At 40.5% G+C, this 26,402-nt stretch overlaps 1 protein-coding gene across 1 annotated transcript; it reads right to left on the bottom strand.

The window, feature by feature from the left end:
* Positions 1-5,019: 5,019 nt before the first annotated feature.
* LOC125585959 (meiosis-specific protein ASY2-like) lies at positions 5,020-7,473 on the bottom strand. The gene is made up of 4 exons (XM_048755698.1): positions 7,230-7,473; positions 7,018-7,152; positions 6,099-6,934; positions 5,020-6,027 (listed from the first exon to the last, which is right to left on the bottom strand). The coding sequence occupies exons 1-4, from the start codon at positions 7,471-7,473 to the stop codon at positions 5,020-5,022; spliced, it is 2,223 nt and encodes a 740-aa protein (XP_048611655.1).
* Between the last annotated feature and the right edge of the window lie 18,929 nt (positions 7,474-26,402).

The raw sequence follows: 26,402 nt of genomic DNA, 5'->3' as shown, positions 1-26,402 counted from the left end.
TTCCTCGGATGACGAAACGGACTTGCGCGAAAAATTGGGCAGAAAAACAGATTCCAAGGACTTACGCACATTTCTGAAGCGGAAGGCCGAAATGGTACAAAAGAACGAGGCAGACCTCAGCCCGCAGATTTACGTGAGCAGATCAACTCCAAAGCCGAAGACTTGCGCGCCAAGCTTAGTCAGCCCAAGCAACATGATTTGTGACCGTGCCTCGAAGCGAAACGACAGGCGCAACGGGAATTGATGAAGGTTACGAACACCCCGCACCTCAACGTCATAATGGGTGGTTCACCTCCTTGCGGGGACTCGGTAAGAGCAGCTAAAGATTACAGGCGACAAGCCATCACCGCCCAAAAGTGGCCTTCGCAAGTCGAAGCAGACCATCAAATCTCTTTCTCAGCGGCCGACACTCACGACATCAGCATGCCGCATAACGACCCACTCCTAATCGATATCGGAATTGGCGAATGCCAGGTCACGAAGGTTCTCGTCAACACAGGCAGTTCAGTCGACCTTATCTTTCGGGACACGCTCGACAAGATGGGAGTCGACCTGCGAGACATGAAGCCCTCCTCAAGCACTCTCACGGGATTCAATGGTTCCTCGGAACAGATGATTGGGACAATTCGTCTCCCAGTTTACGCAGGTGATGTGACCCGCACTGTTAAGTTCTCTGTTATCCGGGCTAGGGCGCCCTCCAAAGCAATCCTCGGAATGCCTTGGTTACACTCCATGAAAGCCATTCCCTCCACCTATCACCAATGCGTTAAGTTCCCTGGGAAAGATGGAATGACGCAGACGATTCGCGGGGACCAACGGGCCGCGAGAGAGCTACTTATCACCGCGGTCAAGCTGCAACAATCACCTTCTTTCGTCAACGCAGTCACCAAACCAATACATAAGATCTACCCTCAGAAGGAAGAAATCCACGAGGTTCCCATTGATGAAGCTGACCCATCGAAGGTCGTGCGCATTGGCGCTTATCTCTCCGACCATCTGCAGTCATTAATCATTTCTTTCCTCAAAGAGAATGCCTCAACCTTTGCATGGGTAACTTCTGATATGAAGGGTATAGACCCCGCAATAACATCTCACGAATTAAACGTCGATCCGACGTTCAAGCCTATTCGACAGAAGAGGCGGAAGCTCAGACCCGAACGGTCCAAAGCAGTAAATGAGGAAATTGACAGGTTGCTCGACGCAGGTTTCATCGCCGAAGCACGATACCCGGAGTGGCTAGCAAACCCCGTCGTCGTTAAAAAGAAAAACGGGAAATGGCGCATTTGTGTTGACTTCACGGATTTGAACAAAGCATGTCCAAAAGACAGTTACCCTCTCCCGCATATCGACCGTCTGGTGGATACGACTGCCGGCAACGAGCTCCTAACATTTATGGACGATTTTTCCGGATACAATCAAATCTTGATGTATACGGATGATCGCGAGAAAACGGCGTTCATAACAGACAGAGGGACGTATTGCTACAAGGTCATGCCTTTCGGCCTAAAGAACGCAGGAGCGACTTACCAGCGTCTGGTCAATAGAATGTTTGCCGACAAACTCGGCAACACTATGGAAGTTTACATTGATGATATGCTGGTCAAATCACTTCGCGCCAAGGACCATCTCAACCATTTACGAGACTGCTTCAAAACGCTGAACGAGTACGGGATGAAGCTCAACCCGGTGAAATGGACCTTCGGCGTCACGTCTGGAGAGTTCCTAGGTTACATTGTCACCCAGCGAGGCATCGAAGCAAACCCAAAACAAATAACGGCAATCCTCGATCTCCCTAGCCTGAAGAACACCCGCGAGGTTCAGCGTTTTACCGGAAGGATTGCGGCACTAAACAGATTCATCTCAAGATCCACAGACAAGTGCCTCCCGTTCTATGAACTCCTGCGAGAAAATAAGAGATTCGTCTGGGACGAAAAATGCGAGGAAGCCTTCAATCAACTCAAGCATTACCTAACGACACCTCTAGTTCTGTCGAAGCCCGAAGTCGGGGACACTCTATCCTTATACATTTCCGTCACCTCCTCGGCCGTTAGCAGCGTCCTAATACGAGAAGACCGTGGTGAACAGAAACCTATTTTCTACACCAGCAAGCGGATGACGGAACCGGAAACGAGATACCCAACCTTGGAAAAGATGGACCTCGCTATCATCACTTCGGCAAGAAAACTCAGACCTTATTTCCAATCGCACACTATCGAGGTGCTCTCCAACCAGCCCCTTAGGACGGTAATACAAAATACCAACCAATCAGGAAGGCTAACAAAGTGGGCAGTTGAGCTTAGCGAACACGACATCGTGTACAAGAACCGCACAGCAGCTAAGTCGCAAGTTCTTGCTGATTTCCTGATCGAGCTAACGCCGGAGCTAGAACAAGATCTTGTGCTGCCAAGTCTGAACTGGATACTGCACGTAGATGGTTCATCTACGAACAAAGGTTCAGGGGCAGGCGTACAACTCCAGTCACCGACAGGCGAACTAATCCAACAGTCGTTCAATTTTGATTTTCCGGCGTCCAACAACGAAGCCGAATACGAGTCTCTCATCGCAGGCCTTTGTCTCAAAAAAGCAGTAAAAGCTAAACGAGTCAATGCATACTGTGACTCCCAACTCGTGGTGAGTCAATTCCTCGGAGACTACGACGTCAGGAACGACAGAATGGATGCTTACTTGAAACTCGTCAAAGATCTCACACAAGATTTCGAATTCTTCGAGCTAACAAAAGTCCCTCGCGGAGAGAACGTATGTGCAGACGCACTCGCAGCCCTTGGGAGCAAGCTACACGATCAGGTGAAAAGGACAATCCCAATACATAGGATTGAAAAGCCAAGAATCAGCCCACCGACGGAACAACTTGCCATTGCAGCATCTATCACCGACGCCATGGACATCGACGAAGGGGAACCTCGCACTACGGAAGGGCAACTCGAAGATTGGCGAACGAAATTCATCGCTTACCTATCCGACGGAATACTACCTACAGAGAAATGGGAAGCAAGACGGCTCAAAAGACGCAGTGCGCATTACGTCGTCATGGATGGAACACTTCATCGATGGACTGCAACCAAAGTACTCCTTAGGTGTATCTTTGCAGACGAAACAAGGCTGGTCATGGCCGAAACACATGAAGGAGCAGCAGGCAATCATTCAGGAGGACGAGCTCTCGCACTAAAAGTGAAAAGCCTCGGTTTCTATTGGCCAACAATGAACGCAGATTGCGAATCCTATGTCAAGAAATGCGATAAGTGCCAGTGACATGCTTCAACCATACACAGCCCGACAAAATTGCTCCATACCTTGACGGCGCCATACCCCTTCATGCGATGGGGAATGGATATCATCGGGCCAATGCCGAGCTCTCGACAGAAGATTCATCCTAGTCTTAACAGATTACTTCACCAAATGGGTGGAAGCAGAAGCCTACGCCAGCATTACCGACAAGGAGGTGCAGAAGTTCGTCTGGAAAAACATCATCTGCAGACACGGGCTCCCGTATGAGATAGTCACAGACAACGGATCCCAATTTATCTCCCACAACTTCAAAGAGTTCTGCGACAGATGGAGAATTCGGCTCAACATGTCCACACCGAGAAACCCGCAGAGCAACGGTCAAGCCGAGTCCACTAACAAGATAATCATCGACGGACTCAAGAAACGACTCGACTTGAAGAAGGGTTGCTGGGCCGACGAACTGGATGGGGTCCTCTGGTCCCATTGAACAACACCTCGCGGAGCAACGAAAGCCACCCCCTTCTCGATGGCCTATGGGGTCGAAGCAATGGCACCTGCTGAGGTAAACGTGACGAGTTTACGACGCTCCAAAATGCCGCAGAACATCAAACTTAACCAAGGTATGCTCCTCGACGCACTGGATGATATAGAAGAAAGACGCGACCAATCATTGCTTCGAATCCAAAACTATCAGCACCATATCGAAAGCTATTACAACAAGAATGTTAAGTCCCACCCCCTCGAATTGGGAAATCTAGTCCTCCGGAAGGTGTTCGAAAACACTAGGGAATGGAAAGCCGGAAAACTCGGAGCCAACTGGGAAGGACCCTACAAGATCATCGAGGCCGTGAAACCTGAAGTCTACCACCTCGAAACTTCAACCGGCGAAATGGTACCACGAGCCTGGAACTCGAAGCACCTTCGCCTCTTCCACAACTAAAAGTAGCAAAGACAGGTGACCAACAGTCACGTTCACTCTAACAAAAAAAAAAAATACCTAAGTAAATGCGCTCCCAGCCACTTTTACTCGTAAAACAAAGAACTACAAATGGCTTGATCTTCCACAAAGGAGGTACGTAGGCAGCCTTAGCGGGTCCAACTATAATCAAAACAAAAAAATATACTTCCCGAGAAGTCGCGCTTCCCCGAGAAGTCGTACAACCCAAGCGATACCTATGTGAGTTCGCTCCGGCATCTCGAAACAAACGTACCAGTACTCGCACCCCACGGCCGAGTATGTCCTGATCAAACACATACTCGCGGGAATCTGGTCATAATCATAGTATTAACTAATATGCCCGAGACGATGACTCCTAACCATCTCATGGTTTGCTAAGTAAGGTTTGGCCGACCGAACGCTTGGAAATTACTTAGAGATCGAGTTAGGAACCGTTGTCGTTTAAAAGATGTTTTTCACATTCTAAAGTAATCCTATATTGACTCATATCTAGTCGACGTACGTCAAGCAAACAAGGGAACTTGACAAAACGACCAAACAAAACTCGAACAAGAGTTATTGAAATTCACTGCCCGTACTATATCGCTATATCGATACGGCGCTAAGTCACACACTCTATAATCATTTTCCTATTTTCATGCAACTCCCCGATCTTCTCTCGCGACGAGATCAGTACCGAACACTCAAAAGAAAAGCAAGATGAGTGATGCAGGATTCATAAAAAGAAGAAATAAATAGAGTCTTAACAAAAAGGGCAAGGGAATACATCAAGAGCAAGAGTGCCGTGAAAAGATAAAAGAAACAAAGCGACAAAGTTACTCCTCGGGGTCTTCAGCCCGCTCCTGCGCAGCGGTTCCACCACCAAGGGACGGCTCCGAAGGATCAGCACGCACCGACCGCTCCGCATCGACGCCCTCAACACGAATCGTCGCCTCGCCTTCACGAACCTCCGGCTGACTTTCGGGAGGGTGAGCTTCGGAACCAGTCGTCTCTTTACTATGCTCCTTATTAACCGCCTCACCGCCATCATCTTTATCCGACCCTTCACCCTGATTACCCTCTGGGTTCGAAACAGAAGAGTCGGAGATCTCAAAGACATCCTTCCCGACGGACTTCGTTCCCTCATCAAGAGCCTCAGAAGCGAGGGCCGGCGCATCGGCTTTCGACGATCCTTCCCCTGCGGAACGAGATGGAGCGATCGAGGCTCCGGGAAGATTAGCGGGGCTTCGGAGAACCACAGCAGTCCTCGGATCAACCAGCTCTGCGTTGGATCCATATGGGTCAAGGCCCACAAAAGTTCGCATATCAACGAACTGAGAATCAAGCTGAAGTGGAGAAAGAGTCAAGTCAATCTCCGGGATCTCGCCGGGATCAAGTTTCGAGGCTTTTTCCTCGAACTGCTTCTCGCGGGCCGTGAACGTATCAATGACATCTTGAGGGATGTCACGACCACCAGCCTTTAAAGCCTCAAGGCATCTCTTAGTTCCAAACGCCTGGCTCTGAAGCAACCGTGCTGTGTCGAAAGGGGCGCGGCGAGTCCACCATTCGCGCAGATTTCCGAAGTGCCTGTTGGATTTCGCGATCATCTCGGTCTCAACCCTCATCCTCTCCTTCGTAACCTCATAGACACGCGAATCCCTAAGCCGACCCAGCTCTTTCTTATGTTCTTCGGCTTTGACCCCCAACTCCCTCCATTCCGCTTTCTTCTGGCGGAGAAGCTTACGCTTAGCCGCCACTGCTTTCTCCGACTTTCTCAAAGCTTCGCGAGTCTTCTTCAAGGCTGTGTCGTATTTTCCAACAACGAAATTCATGCTCCCGTCGCCCTAACATGAAAACAGAATATTTAAGTTTCTTTTTTTCACATAAAAGGAACACAGTCAAAGGAAGTACTTACCAGTAATTTAGTGCGAGCAGCGTCGACGTACTCATCCTTAAAGATCAAATCAGAGACGGATGGAAGAGGCTTCGGCCCGCATTTGATCTGGCTGACCAACTCAGCACATTTATAAGGAGCATAAATAAGCGGGGTGGGACCATCGTACTCGAACGACACGTGATCAGGAAACTCGACCCTCAGAGTCTTCTTCCGAGTCGAAGCACCGACGGCTGATGTTCCAGGGGTCGACGAAGCTAGGGCACTAACAACCATCTCTCGATCACCCGTCTTTTTGGATTTCTTCTTCTTCCGCAGCGTAACTCCGGGAGAGGCGTCTTCAAGATCATCCAATGAGGCTAAGTTGAGAGCCGGCTCACCAGCTGATTCACTCCGATGCACGGGATTGGCGACATCAGTCTCTCGCGGCCTCACGATCCCTGCAGCTTGAGGCTGTTGATTGCCTTCCTTCCTCTTTTTTGATGACGGTTCAGCCGTCTCCTCCTGACTAGGAATCTCAGCTTCAACAGGAGCTGCTTCAGAACCTACGCTGACAGGAAGGTCGTCACGGGGTCTCTTCTCCCCCTTTTTCTTCTTAAGAGCCAAAGTAGTGGTGCCGGCCGAGGAATCTTGATGATGAGGGCTCGCGTCGGTGGTGCCGGCAATCACCATCTCGTTAGAAGGTGCAGGTAGTTCGACACTCGGCAGATTAAGTTCGACCGTCATCATCGCACTCAGATCTGGAAGCCCTCTCATTTTCCTTGCCTTGTTGATTCTCTTATCCTCCTCCTTTGTGAATAGCGAGATCCGCCTCTTAGTCTTGTTGGCAGAAAGAGGATAACTCGAATTCCAATCTTCTGCGAAGAACACGAGTCCAGAAGCCCGACCATTAGGCAAAGTCAGAGAGTCGTATTGAAATAAAAGAAAAGTATGGACTTACTCCTGGAAATACGATCGATCGAACGGTGAACCCTCTCCCAAGAAATATTTTCCCAATGCTCCTGAGCAAGTCCCGCAACGGCGCGAGCGCTTGTAAGAAAGTCTTCTGGATAGTCACGAGAAGTCGGATGGTCGGCTGCATAAAAAAAAACAACAAAGGCAGAAAGCAGTCAGTATACGAAGAAACGGTACGAGTTAACGAAGATGTTCTACCACGCAAAGTGGTCCATAAGACACGGTAGTCGTCATCTGGCGGGTCTTCGAAGGCAGAGTCATCACATTTAACAAAGAAATAAGATCTCTGCCAATCCGGCATCTTGTTAGGATGCCTTCCTATCACATTGTAGCTGGGACGCATCTTTATCAACAGAAGCCCGTCGTCTAACGAGCTGACGGACGTCAACTCCTCGAAGACACGAACGCTCAATGAGACATCAATTTCAGCAGCCATAACCATCAGGGCCACCGCGATACGCCACGAACCATTCAAAAACTGACTTATCGCTGCATCTCGGCGCCTCGCATACGATGTGATTAGTCGAGGAATTGGGAACCAAAGCTTCGTATCGTCCCGAAAGTAGGATTCGTAAACGCACTGATACCCAACTGGTGGTGACCAAGGCCTCTAGTTTTCCGAGGGAATCAAGAAAGTTACCCCTAGTCCATGACGTTCCCTCAGAAGCTTCTTCACGCTTTTGGGAGTTGACTGAGTCTTAGTAACATTCTCCCAAGCTTGACCGCTCACATCGGGAGAGCGCAGGAACTCGGGAGCTAACGCCGGGAGCTCCTCGAAGATCCCTCCAGGATAATAGCACGTCGGCACGTAATTGACAGCGAGAGCTCCGTCCCTCGCACCGCCGGAACCGTCTCTCTCGCAAGCCTGTGGCTCATCTGGATTTCCTCTCACTTCTTGCCGATACGAACGCGCAGATTCGGAGATTAGGATCCTTTGAGACAGATCTAAATTCCCGGTGTCCATCATCGCGTCGTGATGAATCCATTCAAATTTTTCAAGCGGTGCCTCGGTCGCATCTCTCGAAGGAGTAGAGGAGGCTGCGATCTCTTTTCCTCTCTGTTTATGAGATAACCTCCCGCCAGACGACATATCGCTATCTATGTTGCAACAACAACCTAGAGAGAGGAATAAGGAGGAGGAGAGAGAGAATACCTGAGAAGTGCGGAGAAGAATGGAGAGAATGAGAAGGAAGAGAATATTTATAGGGAAAGAAGGGGTGCCTCCCCGAGGCGTCATCATTCGGCCTACATGGGCCTATGTGGGCCTAGGAACAGTTACCTAGCCGCCGAAGAAATCGGAGCGTCGTTTCGACTTCCCGTTTTAACCAGCCTCAACCCCGATCAGAACCAACGGTTAAGGGAAAACGTAACCAAACCAAAGCCGGTTCGGTTGAGATTTTACTAAACCACCCGACGAAGGGGAAACGCCTAACGATACCTCGCGACATCCGGTCAGGAGACATTCATTCGAAACGTTCCGTCTGTCCTCCCAAACCTTTAACTTCCTAAATTCATCGAATCCAACAGGATCTTCATCTCGATGAACTGGGGGGACTTACTGTGGATGGTAAATTCGACCATCCCTCAAGGCCCGAAGAACAGACGGCCCGGCCCACATGAAGCGGAGCATCGGCTCGACGCGGCGGCTTGAAGGGTCGATCTCTCGGCGTAATATGAGAGAGCTTTCAATGGGCTTCTTGACTAAACACCCCGAGGAAACGACTTCACGAGACAACGTGGGCTTCTCGGCCCAGCGAGTTAAAGCCCACAGAGACGACACAAACTAGGTCACGGAAGAGCGTGAGGTCAGCTATAAAAGGGGAAGGAAAGGCAACGTAAAGGGGATCCAAAAATCACTGATACCCACTGGGCGGCTAGATTAGGGTTTTACCTTTGTTATCTCACCTTGTTGTATCTCTCCGGTAAAGCTTTCGAGGCTCCGGTACTTTTCCTTTCACGCATTTCCTTTCCTTGTAACCGACGAAACGCTCTTCCGACCATTAATAAGACGTCTTTGCTTAAACCCACTTCTAAAACTGAACGTTCTCTCGTTCCGTACCGTTTCCCGATCAAACAGTCTCCTGCTATCAGAACCTAGGCGATGCCGTAGTGCAGATCATCATGACTCCTACTTGCGTCTTTGGAAGATGGTTGCTTATGGAGATGTTTTGAATTTTGTTATCTGATTGTTTTTGGCTTTGGTTAAGGCTGTGGCCTTATGGCATCAAATTGATGTTTTTACTTGTACTTGTTGAACCCAACTCTGTGTTTTGATTCACGTCGTTTGACTTGGATTATTGAATGGAATTCATTGACAAAAAAAAGAGAAAGTATATATCCTCCCATTGTTTATAAATTTCAATCATGTTATTGTTGCAAGAGAAAGTGTACATTACAAAGTGATGATTCAAGCTAATATTTCTGTTAGAGGAATGTATCGTGAAGATGGAATTCAAGAGTGTTATTAGGTAAAAATTCATAAACCAATAGCGTTTGACCACCAGAGATGCAATATCGAACAAGAGATATAAGATGAAGATGATGGACAGGGAGCATGATCTCAACCTGTGTAATCGATGAAGAAAAAGTCGATGGCTTTAGATTTTGTTTTCCTTTTATTATTCTGTAGATAATTTTATTTCTATTTTTTTTTTACCCTTTAAAAATTGAATATGAGTTTGCAAGTTATTATTGGTTAGGTGAACCTAAAGATTCATCCAAGAAAAACTCTTATAAAATTATCGATACTAATAAAACAAAACAATTTTTTATCTAGTTGCACATAGTCTAGGCTAGACCATAACATTTATTTAACTTCCTATTTTTTCTCTTACGATTACCTTAGTTATTATTAAATAGATATCCTATCTCACCTATTATTTTAATACTAGGTAATTTTTCCGTGCTCATTTACGGATATAAATATTTCTAAATTAAATATACTATAATAATTGATTGCTATTTACTTTTAATTTTAAGTTAATTTATAATTTGTATGCATCATTTATATTAATAATATTATATTACTTTAATTATACATCTGATTTTATATATGTTATATCTAATCGGTTTTGTTGTTTTTGCACTCGATTTAGTTATCATTTGGGTAAATATATTAAAATTTTGATTAATTTCTTATTTGCATTTAAGTGGTTGTTGTCTTAGATATGTAAATGTATTTTATGAAGATTATGTATAACTTAATATATATTGTGCTTATAATGAAATAAAATAATAAAATAAAGTGTCTGATTCCAAATTACATAAATTAATATCAAGATAATATTCTGAAGTCTCATGCATATATATAAATTTTACAAAAGAACTAAATTGTAACAGTTGGTTTATATTTTATCTTCATTTTTAATATGTTTTGAGTAGTCCTATGATTTATATTTATAAAATAAATTATTTTTATTTTTATTAAATTATATATTTTTATCGTAGTTTAATCTATGATTTTAGATATAAGTTGGATTAGTCGAGTGACTCATGTTGTGAGTATATTGAGTTACATATATTGTTTCAAATTCAAAATGAAGTATAATTTTTTTATTATAATTAAGTCAAATCAAATCAATTTTATTTATCTTTTAAATACACACGTATTTTTATAATATTTATCAAATTATATGTTGATGTTTTTAAAAATATATTAGAAAATAACGCAATACTCAACAGGAAGTTACATGCATAAGTAGCTGATACATTTTTGGAAGGTCATGAAAACATATCAATATTTACAATAATTAAAATATTTTATAAATTCTAAATAACTTTATGCCTTTGATTTATTGAATGGAAACTGAAATTTATTTTAAATAACATGGGAAAATTGGCAAATATGACTCACAACTTGATTTCAAATGCAAAAGTAAACCCAAACTTGAATCAAATGCAAAAGTAACCTAAAAGGCTATTGAAATTATAACCAGCCCCTTGTGAACAAACAAAAAAGCCGATTTTTTTTTACGTTTCTAACCCCCGTAAGTCGCCTGGTCTAGTTCTACTTAGAAATAATTTAAAATTTTTGTAAAAAATATTTTGATAAGTCAAAAATTGAAATCATGTAACTAACATATGTTTTAAGAGATATAAATTAAGATATAACAAAATTTAATTGTTTTCAACATAGATGAGTGAAAGTAGTGAATCATGATATTCTTTGGTTTAGGTTTTGCCAACAGATGTTGTAGTATTGTATGTGTTCTTAAGGTTAGATTTTGGAATGCATAAATGTTTTTTTGAAATCTTTAAAATTTACTTAAGTGTGTTTATTTATGTGTATAGTAAACACTATTTAAGTATAACTACGGCTTTATAACGTGGTTAGTTAGTTAATTTAGTCAATGTAGCTTAGGGGTTAAATTTAGGGTCTGAGACGACTTACTAGTAAGTCGTTTGATGTACAGTATTCAACAGACGACTTACTAGTAAGTCGTGCAAACCGAACCGAACCTTTAATTTTATAATGTACTTTTAAACCTAAACGGATTATTTACCGGCCATATATAAGGTGTTTTTTTTATTCACTGTTTCGCGAAAATCAGAAAACCCAAACGATGTTTCTCTCAAAGGCGATTTCGAAGGTGATTTCCGTCGATTCTCTCTAATCCATCATTCTCACCGCCGGTTATCTCTCCGCCGTTATCATCGTCGTTCTCACCACCGTTCTCACAGCCGCTTCCTCTATTTAAGATCTGAGAGGAAACCCTAGCGCGCATTCTCTCAGAGGCGTCTCGTTGAACTCCGCCGCCGGTAAGTTATATCTCTTACTGTCGAGTGATTGGTTGAAGAAAAGATGAACATAAAACTGGAAGTCTTGGAAGACTTATAATTAAGTCGTCTGGAAAGTCTTCCAGCTGGAAGACTTTCCAGATGATTTAATTATAAGTCTTTTAGCTGGAAAACTTGCCAGACGACTTAATTATATGTCTTTGATTGTTTGAGATGGTTGTCTTTGATTGTTTTGCAGGCAAAAAAAATGGAGATGCCAGAACTCCCCCGTAGGATACATACATTAGGGGAAGAGCCTCCCGCAGTGCATAGCATTTCGTATCATACTTGTTGGACGTTGCATGCTGCTTTAAAGAAAGCTCTTCATGATGACGAATATGAAGAACTGAAGGAGTCGAAGTTTGGAGTTTTCATCAAGTTCCAAGAGCTGGGATTTGATTGGGCTTCAAGGCTGGTTCACTACATGCTCGGTTTGCAGCTGGACTTAAAGAAGAAGTATGAGCTGTGGAGTCTCGTTGTTCCACAACCTGTGAGGTTTTCACTGTTAGAGTTTGAAAACCTCACTGGTCTAAACTGCGAGTACATCGAGGACCTTGAGAGACCTCACTGTGTTGTTACAAAGGAGTTGACTTCTTTCTGGGAGATGTTGGGAGTTCATGTCGAAGCTGGGCCATCTACTCAGGAGATAATAGCAGCATTTGAGAGATGCGAAGGGTGGTCTCGGGATGATCGCAAGCGGCTCGCGTACCTTGCCATCTTCACTGGATACATTGAAGGGAGAGAGTATTCAACCCCTACACGGGTTAGTCTGGCAAGGCTAGTGATGGAGCTAGAACGTTTTGAGAATTATCCATGGGGGAGAGTTGCGTTTAAGGTGCTGATGGACTCTGTGAAGGGCAGAAATATTTCGGATTGTTACACTATTAATGGGTTTGTGCAAGTTCTCCAGGTCTGGGTGTACACAGCTCTTCCGGAATTGGGTGCTACTTATGGTAATCCTCTTCCAAACAATCTATCTCTACCGATACTGGCTTACAAGGGTCGCAAAGGACGCAGACAGTTTAAAGAGACTATCCTCAGTCAGGTATTTACTTCAATCTGTACGACTTCGCAGAAAACTTATAATTAAGTCGTCTGATAAGTCTTCCAACTGGACGACTTAGTAAAAGACTTATAATTAAGTCGTCTGGAAAGTCTTCCAGCTGGATGACTTAGTAGAAGACTTATAATAAAGTCATCTGGGAAGACTATCCAGACTACTTAATTATAAGTCTTCTACTAAGTCTTCTACTAAGTCTTCCAGACGACTTAATTATAAGTCGTCTACTAAATCGTCCAGCTGGAAGACTTTCCAGACGACTTAATTATAAGTCGTCTACGAAGTCTTTTCTTTCCATCTTTCTTAATCCGTCAAATATCTAAGTTCATATCTTCTATTTACTGCAGACTAGGGTGATCAACTTTGTTCAAAAGGACATCGGTGAAATGTTTCCAAAATGGAAGTTTGATGTTGAGGACACGCTCGCGGAGAACATAATTAAACTCATGTTTGTGAAGAAACCGTGGAAGTGGATCAGGGATTGCTGGGAAGTCACCGGTACTTGGGTCAATACAAAGCTGGCGGTTGTGAGTCCAGCGAAGAAAAAGGTAGTGAAGGAAGACAGTCCAAGACCTCGGAAGAAAGCTCGTAAAGAGGCAGCTGCAGAGGCTAGTGAAGAGGCAGCTGCAGAGGCTAGTGAAGAGGTGACTACCACTGTTGGTGGGTTGACCAAAGAGGATATTAAAACCATGTTCAAGGACATAGTTTATGCCATGAAGGAAGGGTTTGGGACGTGCCTTAAGGAGATCAAGTATCTGTCGGAAAGGGTGGAAGCTATGGAGAAGAAGGTTGGTATCACCAGAAAACGGAAAGGGACATCATCTCAAAACACTACTTCTCCACCTAAACTGACGCTCGAACCCGGGGTTAGTAACGAATCCTCTCCCAACAAGAGATTGACTGGACAAAGTCTTAAGAATAAGAACTGAAAAGTTGCATTTGCTTTGTTTCTTGTATGTTAGAACATGTGTGCTTTGTTTATAGTGTATGGATTTTATATATGTATTTTGTTTCATGTTTGAAGACACTCATTGGTTATTATTGTTTGAAATGGAACAAGGTTTAGGGGGTGGATATTGATGATATCTATGCGCCAGTGAACTAAGCAGACACTCATTGGATTGCTATGTGGATATCGATCCCTAAGAGGCACATAGTCGTCTTTGACAGCATTTGTTCCAGTATCACCCCAGAAGAACTCGATGTGGTAATGGAGCTTTTTCTCTACATGGTCCCTTATCTGCTTGTTGAGTGCGCTTCCTCAGACGAACAACGTGCCCAATACAGCCTGGAGCCATTCACATATGAGAGACCGACCAATATACCTCAGGTGATTGTGGCGTGTACACTCTAAAGTACATTGAATGTCATGCTCTTGGGATAGAGTTTAGTAAAACAAACTTTGCTAAGGCCAACAGGAAGACTATGAGGGATAAGATGGCGGTGGATATATTTCAAGAGCTTCCTGACGCGCATGAGTTCGAAAACAAGGACAATGATGCCAACCTGGGAGCGTATGAGGGGTGATAAATAGGCTACGTTAGACTATTTTGTATGATAGATTAGGCTGATGTGTGTATTTGAACTTGATCCCTATTTTGTATTTGAACTTGATCTCTATTTTATAACTATATTGTGCACAGAAGACTTACAGTTAAGTCGTCTGGAATGTTGGACGACTTAACTATAACTAGTCTGGAAAGTCTTCTGAGCAGTGACCTTTTGTAACTATATTTCGGATAATATAAAGGGCAAGACCTTCTCAAATTTGTTTGGTAGTGCAATTTGACAAAGAAGTTGACACAGATAAGTTCATAACACAAATTTTTAATATATAGACTAAACACTGGACGGCTAACTGGGCGACTTTCTGGACGACTTAATTGAAGGTCTTCTGGAAGACTAAACACTGGACGACTAACTTGAAGGTCTTCTGGAAGACTAAACACTGGACGACTAACTTGAAGGTCTTCTGGAAGAAAAAACCCTGGACGGCCTTCTAGACGACTTAATTGAAGGTCTTCTGGAAGACTAAACACTGGACGACTAACTTGAAGGTCTTCTGGAAGAAAAAACCCTGGACGGCCTTCTAGACGACTTAATTGAAGGTCTTCTGGAAGACTAAACACTGGACGACTAACTTGAAGGTCTTCTGGAAGAAAAAACCCTGGACGGCCTTCTAGACGACTTAATTGAAGGTTTTCTGGAAGACTAAACACTGGACGACTAACTTGAAGGTCTTCTGGAAGAAAGAAACCTGGACGACTAACTGGACGACCTTCTGGACGACTTAATTGAAGGTCTTGTGGAAGACTAAACACTGGACGACTAACTTAAAGGTCTTTTGGAAGAAAAAACCCTGGATGACTAACTAGACGACCTTCTAGACGACTTAATTGAAGGTCTTCTGGAAGACTAAACACTGGACGACTAACTTGAAGGTCTTCTGGAAGAAAAAACCCTGGACGACTAACTTTAAGGTCTTCTGGACGACTTATTTGAAGGTCTTCTGGAAGACAAAACACTGGACGACTAACTTCAAGGTCTTCTGGAAGAAAAAACCCTGGACGACTAACTGGACGACCTTCTGGATGACTTACTTGAAGGTCGTCCGTGTCATTTCTTACATTGTGGTTTCGTATGGCCAGTTTCCTTGCATTTTGAGCATCTATAAACCCTGTGTTGCTTCCGGGGTTTGCGTCCTCTCATCCTGGATAGCTCCAACCAAGATTGCCATCTTGATTTCTTCTGTTTTCCCGGGCCATGCTTTACATCCGTAGGAAAGCATGTGCGTTCCTCAACTTGTTGTCCAATACAAGGATATATATTCTTTGAGTATCCTGCAAACAGAAAATCCTTTGAGTACATTGGACATACAAGTGTGGAGATATGCAAACCATCAGATGTTTCAGCAGCTATAGCATGAGAGCAAGGTATTTTCTCCACTGCATAGACACTCAATCACACTTTCCATGTTCCAAATCAACCACACAGTCCATTTTGCCACCTTTCACAAAGAATCGCCATCCATCAATTGGTTGTACTGTCATCGTATCCGCTATCTCCGATCGAACAGCAAGCAAGTATTCAACACCTCGACTATGTTGAGTTGGGAGACTCAAAGCATCTTCTCTCCTTTTCCAAAACCACTTTCCTAGCTTCTCACTTATGAACTCCAACAGGAAGTGAACCGGAAATCCTCTAGCTCGCTTCAGAGCGGAATTAATATATTCAGTGATGTTGCTTGTCTTTATGTTGTACATGTCCCCCTGACAATAAACCCTTGACCATAGGCTGACGTCAGCATTCTCCAAATACGTTGCAAGATCCGGGTTTGCACTCCGTATCTCAGCCATGTACCGGTCAAAATCTGAAACCGTATGAGCATAAGCAGCACCTTTCACCAAGTACAAGAGATGTTTCCCTTTATACTTTTTGACAATGTTATCTTGAAGGTGATAATAACATATTCCTTGGGTTGCCCAAGGAAACACCTTATCACACGCACTTTTTTGGCTGTGTGCCGGTCGGAGACTATCACCAGAGGCTGCTCATCAGATACACAACTAGCCAATTTTGTGAAAACCCATTCCCAAGAAGGTTCATCTTCAGCATCTACGATCCTAAAAGCCAATGGAAATATCTGAAAATTCCCATCTTGTGCGGCTGCAACTAACATAACACCTCCAAACTTCCCACTTAGGTGAGTCTCATCCACCACAATGACCCTTCTCTGATACTTAAAACCTTTGATAGAAGCTCTAAAAGAGAGAAATAGATACTTAAATCGATTGATAGAATCAGGTTCTATTGCCATGATAGAATCGGGATTTGCTAAGGAGATTTGCTTGAGATATGATGGCAGACGCGAATACCCATCTTCTGCTGATCCTCTCACCAATGTTTGTGCATATAAAAGTGCTCTGCATGAAGTGGTGTAATCAAGCTTCATGTCAAACATGTTCTTCATTGCATCAGTGATATGCTGCGGATTCAACCCATCAATGATTCCAACACGATCAATGAAAAGCCTACCAACATACTTCGGAGTACAGTGTCTCCACTGAGCGATTCGGTCTCCCACTGAGCATGTATGTTTTTCCACATACTTTGTTACCCAAAACGTGTTTGTCCCATGTTTCACACTCGCTCTGACCTTCCATTCACAACCACTTACCGGACATGTTGTCACAAGGAGAGTTTTCGTTGACTTGTATATTCTGAAGGAGAACCTAAGCCTCACTGCTGTCAACCGCAGCTCTGAAAGCAGTGCATCCTTGCTAACAAAACTTTGGTTGACATAGATACTGTTACCATTCGATCTTCCTCCTTCAATCTTTTTGAAATCTTCAAAACACATATCATCATCTTCCTTATCCTCATCTTCAACCTTTCCATAAACACTGTAATCCTCACCATTCTCGTTCGCTTCAGCAACAATAGAGATATCAGCATCCTCCTCCCCATCATCCTCCTCCCCATCATCCTCCTCCCCATCATGATTTTCATCTTCAACCAAATCATCATCATCATCTTCAAAACATTCATCAGCTTCATCAGCTTCATCATCTTCTTCCCTGAACTCTGAAACCATTTCCACATTGCTACGACTTGATACACAAAGCCGTACTCCATGCGTTTTGGTTATCTCGAGCAAGTTTCGAACTTGTCTATCTTGTAACATGAATAGGAGGGGTGTCTGGAGCCAGCATCATTTCTGCTGGTAATGAGTAGGTTATCTCCACAGATTCTGTGCTCATGTCCAGGTTATAATCTTCTTGAGCCATTGCAAGAAGTTCAGCACGTGTCGAACCTTCACTCAAAAAAAACATTCTCGCTCCTTTGACATTATCAACCACAAAATCCCAACAGCAATCTTTCAACAACCATTCTCCATACACTGCATGTAACTGACGCATCATCTGCAAAAATTCAGAATAAAACACATTAGTAAACATAGAGAAAATGAAAGTTTACTAAACATTGACGCAGACGACATACCAGTAAGTCGTCCAAACAGGTCATTTTTGCAATTGAATTTTAAATAGGACGACTTACAAGTAAGTCGTCTAGCTTTGTTTGTTAAAAAAAAACTCTAGACGACTTACCAGTAAGTCGTCTGGGATAAAACGGGTTAGTTTTGCATTTGTCCGAATTGTGTCAGATATTTGATTTTTCCTGTACGACTTACCAGTAAGTCCTCTCTGGGTAAACAAAAATTTCACTATTTTATTAAAGCTAGACAACTTATTTGTAAGTCTTCTCAGGTTAGTTTGCAATTCGAAAAAGAAACTTAAATATTTAACTTTACCCAGACAACTTACTTGAAAGTCGTCCAGGTAGACGACCTACGAGAAAGTCGTCCAAGATAAGCAAGGTTTGACCAGAATCTAAGAAATAAATCTGGACGACTTTGTTTATCCTGGACGACTTTCAAGTAAGTCGTCTTACTTGACGACTTCCGCGTAAGTCGTCTGGGAAAAGTTAAATATTTAAGTTTTATTTTTCAATTGCAAAAGTAACCTGAGTCGTCTAGCTTTAATAAAATATTTAAATTTTTGTTTTCCCGGAGGCGACTTACTGGTAAGTCGTCCAGGAAAAGTCAAATATCTGACACAATTCGGTCAAATGCAAAACTAACCTGTTTATCCTAGACGACTTACCAATAAGTCATCTAGGGAATTCTCTAGATTTTTTTTAACAAACAAAGATGACGACTTACAAGTAAGTTGTAAGTCGTCCGTTTGACTAGAAGACTTACCCGTAAGTCTTCTACAGCTAGACTACTTACGGGTAAGTCTTCTACGCGAACAGATCTGGAAAAAAATTTCAATTTCATACCTTAAACTATTGAGATGACTTCCTTAGCACACAGAGTCTTCTCCAAGCACCCAGAACCTCAAACGAAAGTAACCCACCAAGAATTGTATGCTTGAATGGCTCTATCAACCATAAAAAAAATTGAATCAAAAGCTTGAGTTTTTTTGATGAATATGGAGGCAAAGTGAAAGAGATGTTGTTTTTAGTTCATAACAAGTGAGAAAGAGAGAGTGTAAATCGATTTTAAGTGGATTAAGAGCTTCAAATTGGTTGTTTATGGTGGTTGGGGTATTGAAGACAATGGCAATTTTGTAATTACTTGAAGATGATGAGGGTGAGAGAGTAAAAATGTCATTTTCGGAAAGAAAAAAAATTTGATGGCATTTTCGTGAATTATATGAACTTGTGGGGTGAATAGGACAAAAGAAAAATCCAAAAAAAACATGAGCTAGTTTTAGGTTTGACTCGAGTTTTGAGTCAATTTTGCAAAAAGTCCAATCTTAAAATCAGAATTCAGATTTGCTTTGATATTTTGATTATGGTTATATTAAGTTCCACAAACATAAGAAACATAAAATTTGATAGCAAATTTAATACTAAAAACAAATAACTTTAATAATGATAAATTATAATATATCTACCTCATTAAACTATTTTGTAACTATTTGATCAAACGATGTTTATTTTTAAAATTTATTTTTAGTTTTTAAATATCTCTTAAAAATAAGCAGTAAACAAAATTGTGATTGTATTTAGAAAATAATATTATATAAGTAAAATATAATTTATCAATATTTTTTTTATGTGATTGAAAGAGATTATAGTCAACTAAATATATGAAAAATAAATAAAACACTTCAATAATACTAATTATAAACTATTTTAGTCAATTAAACATATATCAGTTTATGTTACTTAATTATTTTATGTAATCATCTACGAAAATAGATAGATATATAAAAATATTTCTATTACTTTGAATTTTTTTATTGTTTAAAATTATGTTTTAAAAGAAATAATATTTATTTTTCTAATATCAAGATTATCTGTGTAAATTGTTTTTAATGAAATAACATTATATACAAATTTATATTTTTCATCTAAGAAAATATAGATATAAATAAAATATTTTATTACTTCAAAAGTAGATTTTATGTTATTTAAAAATATTTTTTAAATGTAATATTACTATTTTGTAAACTTTCCTTTTTTTATGAAATCATATTATATATACATATATATTTTTTCAATTAGTTTTTTTTTTAACTTTATAAAACTTCCCTTTTTCTTATATGTATATGTTTTTGGAAAAATTTAAAAAGAAATCTAACTAAAAAATAAATAATAGTATTTTAAATGTAATATTTTTAATTCATTAAGGGTATCAGTGTAATCACCACCGTGAGAGTTAACGTGAGCGTGACACATAGGAAACTGACTTCTCAAATAATATTATAGAGATTTTCAAAATAAGATATCTAAAAAGATATTCTTAAGTATCTTTTTTTAAGATTGCATTTTAATAATATATTTTAATACCTTTTTATTTAAAATGTAAATATACATTTATTTTTCATATTTACTTTTAAATAATAAAATTCATAATTAATATTAAATATAATTATTAGCGAATGTTAATTATTATTTTTATATAAAATAAGAAATAACATTCCTAAAATATTTATATTCATAATTAAATTACTACACCAGTTAATAAATATAAAGAAACTTAATACGTTTATTAACTATTTTATACATTATAAATTTAAATAATGACATATATTCATGAATTTTACAACATACTTCAATTTATTAAACAAAATGCTAAAATAAGATATATAAACTAATAAATAATTTCATATTTTAATATACATATTTAAATTATAATATAAAAAACAATTCAATAATATGTATTTACCAATTATGATAGAAATTGAATGACATATAGTTAATTTATATAATAATAAAAATAATCTTGCGATTTAAAGACGAGTTGAATAACATATAGTTAATAAAATATATATATATATATATATATATATATATATATATATATTTGATAAAATAAATATTAATAGTTAGCTACTATTAATATTTAATGATATGATGGAACATGTTATTATTGATATTTTTGTGAGATAGTTTTACGGGTTATTCCAACAAATATGCAAAATATTTATCAAATATAAATCTAATTGAACAAAATATAAACCACATTTTAAGTTAGGATTCTTTCGGGTATCCTTATTTGAATTTTTTTCTAATTTATATTACATCATAGGTCTCATTCTGGAAAATTTGTAGATAATGATCAGGTTCGGATATAACACATCAGTTTGGTTCTAATTTGTATCATGTCCTAAATCCATAAAGTAACTTTATATCGTTCGGATTTGGGTTATATTGGTTTGGTTTGGATATATCTAAAGTTAAATCCAAAATTTAAAAGAAAAAAATAAGAAATAATTACTTATTTATATAAAATTGGATATTTAAGGTACTTATTTAAAATTTAAATACTTATTTTTAATATCATTGAAAATAAATATAGAATTTAATATTTGAAGTACATGTTTATGTATTAAATATTTATATTTGTGCTTAATTTGGACTTTCGTTTTTGTTGGGTTAGACGTTAGGGCTCAGGTAATAATACTTCTAGTTTATATATGTTTTATACCACCCTATAAGACCCAATCTGGTATTTCTTATATTTCGGACCAGGTACGGATCAAGTTTTTTTTTGGATTTAGTTTGGACTTCAGGTAATGGATTTTATATCCACGCCTATTTTAAATAAAAAGAAAATGCGATTAAATAAAACAAAATCACTTTTTATCTACTTAAAATAGTCTACATTGAACCATTACATTTAATTAATTTTCCTATTATTTTGACGGACTCCTAACTTAATTATTATTATACACCATAACTTAACAATATCCCAAAAAAATAAGTCAACCATAATCCCAATAACAATTTGTTAGGATTTTATCTATTTTGTTTTTTTTTATTTATCTAACGATTTCATTAAAACTATTTTGAGGATATAAAATACATCATATGTACTTCACATATTCTAAAATGTTAACGTTCATATAATTTATCATCGTGTAAAAAATATAATTTATGGAGATGTATATTGCATGCCATGTTATCAAATTTCACAGCCCTAAAAACGACATCTAGCCCAAAACGAAGGAGGGATGGGTTCCTAGTTAGGAATCTCAGAGGATATTAGTGGATCAAAGTGTAAACTATTTGCTTTCTTAAAAGAGAAACTATTACACAGAGTGAATAGTTGGACTGGTCGCCGGTTATCTAAGGGAGGAAAGGAAGTTTTAATTAAGTCTATCTTGTTAGCTCTTCCGACTTATGTCATGTCCAGTTTCCTGCTTCCTTTGGAGATATATGAGAACTTAGCGAGTGCCATTGCCCAATTCTGGTGGAGTTCGAATCCACCAGAAAAAAGGAATTCACTGGGCAAAATGGGAAAAAAATGTGTCCACCGCGAGACGAGGGAGGAATTGGATTCCGTATGATCCATGAATTCAATCTAGCTCTTTTGGCTAAACAGCTATAGCGTCTTGTCCAATTTCCAGACTCATTAGTGGCGCGAGTTCTTCGGAGGAAATATTATCGTCTGAGTTCGCCATTGCGAACCGGCGCAGTGGATACGCCATCGTATGTATGGACAAGTATTATAGCTGCGCGGAAGCTATTACTTCTGGGTATTAGAAGCAAAGTGCACTCAGGATATGAAATTAGCGTATGGTAAGATCCTTGGATTCCTTCGATGCCAGCAAGACCGGCTCGCGCCCGGGTCCCAGTGGTAAACCCAAAGATGATCGTCAGCAGCCTAATGAATGGGATGCCCGATTATTGGAACAATATGTGGATCGAGAGGATATACCGATTATTCAGAGTTTAGCCATAAGCCCTACTCACCGACGTGATACATTTTGCTGGAGTTATACCAAGAGTGGACAATATACTGTCAAGTTTGGATATTGGGTTGCTACAAATAACCGAGTATAACCAAACTTCAAACCTTTGCTTGGAAGGTAAATGCGCCACAAAAGATTTGTCATCTTATTTGGCAATTAATTTCAGGACAGATAGCGGTAACGAGAAACCTGGTACGTCGCAATATGTGATGCGATAATTATTGTCCAAGATGTGGAGAGCCAAAACAGAATGTTACTCATGCGATCTTTGAATGTCCACCGGCCGTACAAGCCTGGGAATTATCTTCAACACCATCGAGCCCTCAAATCTTCCCTGTACCAAGTATTTATGCTAATATGGACTATCTTTGTTGGAGGAAGAATGGTATTCTGAAGCCGGAAGATGTTAGAGACCCTTATCCTTGGATAATTTGGTACATCTGGAAAGTTAGGAATGATAAGTTGTTTAGAGGCATAGACAGAGACCCTTTGTAACTAGTCAGATATGCAGAGAGCGAATGTCAAGCATGGTACAATGCGAGGGAAACTATACCGGTTCCTCCGCAAGCACATATTGCTGAAGAAACACAGGCCTTAAGCTTGAGTAATATTTGCATGGTGGATGGTTCATGGACCTCCACAACTCAGTTTAGTGGATTAGGATGGGTGTGGAAGGATATCATGGGGAAGATTCAACTCATGGGGACTAGGAATCTAAGGAGGCGTGAAACAACACTCCACTCGGAACTGGAAGGGCTACAATGGGCAATGGAGAGCATGATACAACACTCGACCTGTCAAAGATTTGGGACAGATTGCAAAGACATGATTGCAATGATAGAACAGCCACAATCTTGGCTTAACTTCTCAACTGAGCTGGAAATCATTCAAACTCTTCGGTTGTGTTTTTCGGACTTCAAGATCAGCTACTTCCCAAGGACGCAAAATGAGATTGCAGATTTGTTAGCTAGGAATGCACGTTCTTTACATCGACCTTTATGTTTTATTGGTTGTTCTATTCCGGTTTGGCTACTCAGACCACCTCATGTTTGAGTAATAGAATAGCATTTTGCTGCAAAAAAAAAAAAACAAAACAAAAAACGACATCTAGCCACTTTAAAATTAGTTTGATTAACTAGAGCTTCCAACTCTTGCGGTTAAAAACATATAGCTGTGAATACCACCATTTGGATTCGATTCTTGCGATCCGGAACGCTTTAAGTGGTAAAAAAACATAGATTTTGCGGGGTTCATGATGATTAGTCTTTCGAACTACAAAATCTTTAGGATCACATCACAGTTATCCGAAAAAAGTCTGATCACATCCGTTTCATATACATATATTTTAGGGAAAATTGGAAAAATGAGACACTTTGAACTTTTATTTGTCACAATAGGATTTCTGATATTTTGGGCAATTCTGGACATATTTTACCTTTTTTTTATGGAAAAAATAGTAAACTGAATTTTTAAAATGTTAAAAAATATCAAAACTATTGGAAACATAAGTATGACAATATATATGTTTAAATTGTTTTTTTTTAAATGAATCATATTTTATTTCATCTTTTAGCTACAGTTACAATACTCATTCTAGTCATTGATATCTTGCATATTTCTATTGTTTTATCCATTTATCCATGTGCATTTTAATCATATAGATTAGGATTTAGCCATGTTTAGGTTGCATTTTGCATACATGAGTCCTTATCAGGCATTGGAGTACCACATGGAGTTCTTGGAGGCACTTGGAGGCATTTGGAGCTCAAAAATGAGTGTTTAGAGTGGTCATTGGGCGAGCAAGGCATGGGAGCGACCAGTCTGGAGCGACACCACCAAGTCGCTCTGATCACCCTACTGGAGCGACCTAACCAGAGCGACAGGGAGAAGTCGCTCGCGGTTTCATCACTCGGAGACGCGAGAACGAGCCCGGAGCGACCTCTCGGAGCGACACAGCGAGGTCGCTCCAGCTGAGAGCGACGTTATGGGAGCGACAGGGAGAAGTCGCTCGCGGTTTCATCACCCAGAGACGCGAGAACGAACCCGGAGCGACCTCTCGCAGCGACACAGCGAGGTCGCTCCCGAAGCCTAGAGCGACTTGTCGGAGCGACGGGCTGAGGTCGCTGCGCGTTTTATTTCTACTCGAACTTGTGATTTCTCAAGGGCCTTTTGGTCATTTCATTATGCACGTTTTTATTTTCTAAACCTATGTTTTAATACTCTAGGAGCCACCAAGAGGGGGATCATCTTTGTTCTTAGAAAAACCACCAAAAATCTTTGGAAAGTCATCTCTTTGAATCAATTGATCAGTTTATTATTGAGAATTCTGTGTTCTTATCTATTTCCTGTGTTTCTCTACATGATTAATCTGAAATCCAACATGGGTTTAAGAGGAATCATGGAGATTAGTGAGTAATCACCTTTTGAATTCATGGGTTAGGGAGATTGAGGGTGATTAGGTTAGAACTAGGATGTTTTAGTGTAGATCATTCATATTTCCTTGCTAGTAGAGTGAGCATAAAGCATCTTCTGAGTTGGCCACTGAGTAGTTGAACCTTAGGCATTTCCCCCCCGAAAGGTGTTCGAGGAAATGCCCGAGACAACTCTTCTTAGCTTTTAGCATACTTTGCCAAAGACATTTGTTGTTAGAGGTGCTAAGATAGCCATTGGACTTGCTAGTTATGATTGCTTTCATATTATTCAACCAAAGACATTTGATGTTTGAGATATGTTAGCAAATGAGCATTCATCTAGACATAGAGCTTGCTTAGAATTGTGTCTAGGCTTAAGGTTGATAGTTTGATTGATCATTTGCCATCCTTAGTTCGATACTTGATCACCAAAGGTCTAATCCCTATGCCCGTGAGTTCTCTTTTCCCTTAGTCAAGAAGTATCATTATGTTATTGCTTTCTAGTTTTAGTCATAGCTTAAAACCCATCTAAATCATCGGTTGCACTTAGATTAAGTGAGTACTTGCATTCTCAGTGCTTTGATATCCCTCAGAACTGGTTCGACAATCATTTATACTACAGCATTTGTCTTAGGAGCCTTGAAAACTCCTAACATCAAATTGGCGCCGTTGCCAATTTCTGAGTAGATTTAAACATTGAGATTTAGTCAATTGCTTGAGACTAAGTCATTTTTATTTTCTTTTGTTACTGACTCTTCTTCACCTCCCTTTAATCTACAGGTGTATGAACTTGCGGAGCAGGGGTCCATCAAACCTAGTTCCAAGAGCAGCAGACATCAGAGCTTTAGAGAGAGAGTGTGCTAGAAAGAGAAGAGAAGAAGAACATCAGGCTCAATTGCAGAGACTGAACACTGACATGGGAGACGTTCATCAAGAAGATGCAGGCGTCAATGGCGCTAACAACAATGGTCCACCTAACCAACAGCGAGCAGCTCGGCCCATTGGCACTTACGACCGTCCAAACATTCATGGTTATCGATTGGGAATCCGAGCACCCGCTGTGGCAGCCAACAACTTTGAGATCAAGTCAGGACTCCTCAACGTGATCGAGAACAACAAGTATCATGGCTTGGCTCTAGAGGATCCATTTGATCACTTGGACAGGTTCGACAGCTACTGTGGGTTGTCAAAAACCAATGGTGTCTCCGAAGATGCCTTAAAGCTCAAGCTATTCCCTTTCTCTTTAGGGGATAAAGCACGTCAGTGGGAGAAGTCTCTACCAAGCGACTCCATCACCACTTGGGATGACTGCAAGAAAGCATTCTTGGAGAAGTTCTTCTCTACTTCAAGAACTGCT

The sequence above is a fragment of the Brassica napus genome, chromosome C4, assembly GCF_020379485.1.
Source record: "Brassica napus cultivar Da-Ae chromosome C4, Da-Ae, whole genome shotgun sequence".
NCBI lineage: Eukaryota > Viridiplantae > Streptophyta > Magnoliopsida > Brassicales > Brassicaceae > Brassica > Brassica napus.
Note: the sequence above shows the minus strand (reverse complement) of the source record. Positions and strands in the feature narration are given on the sequence as shown.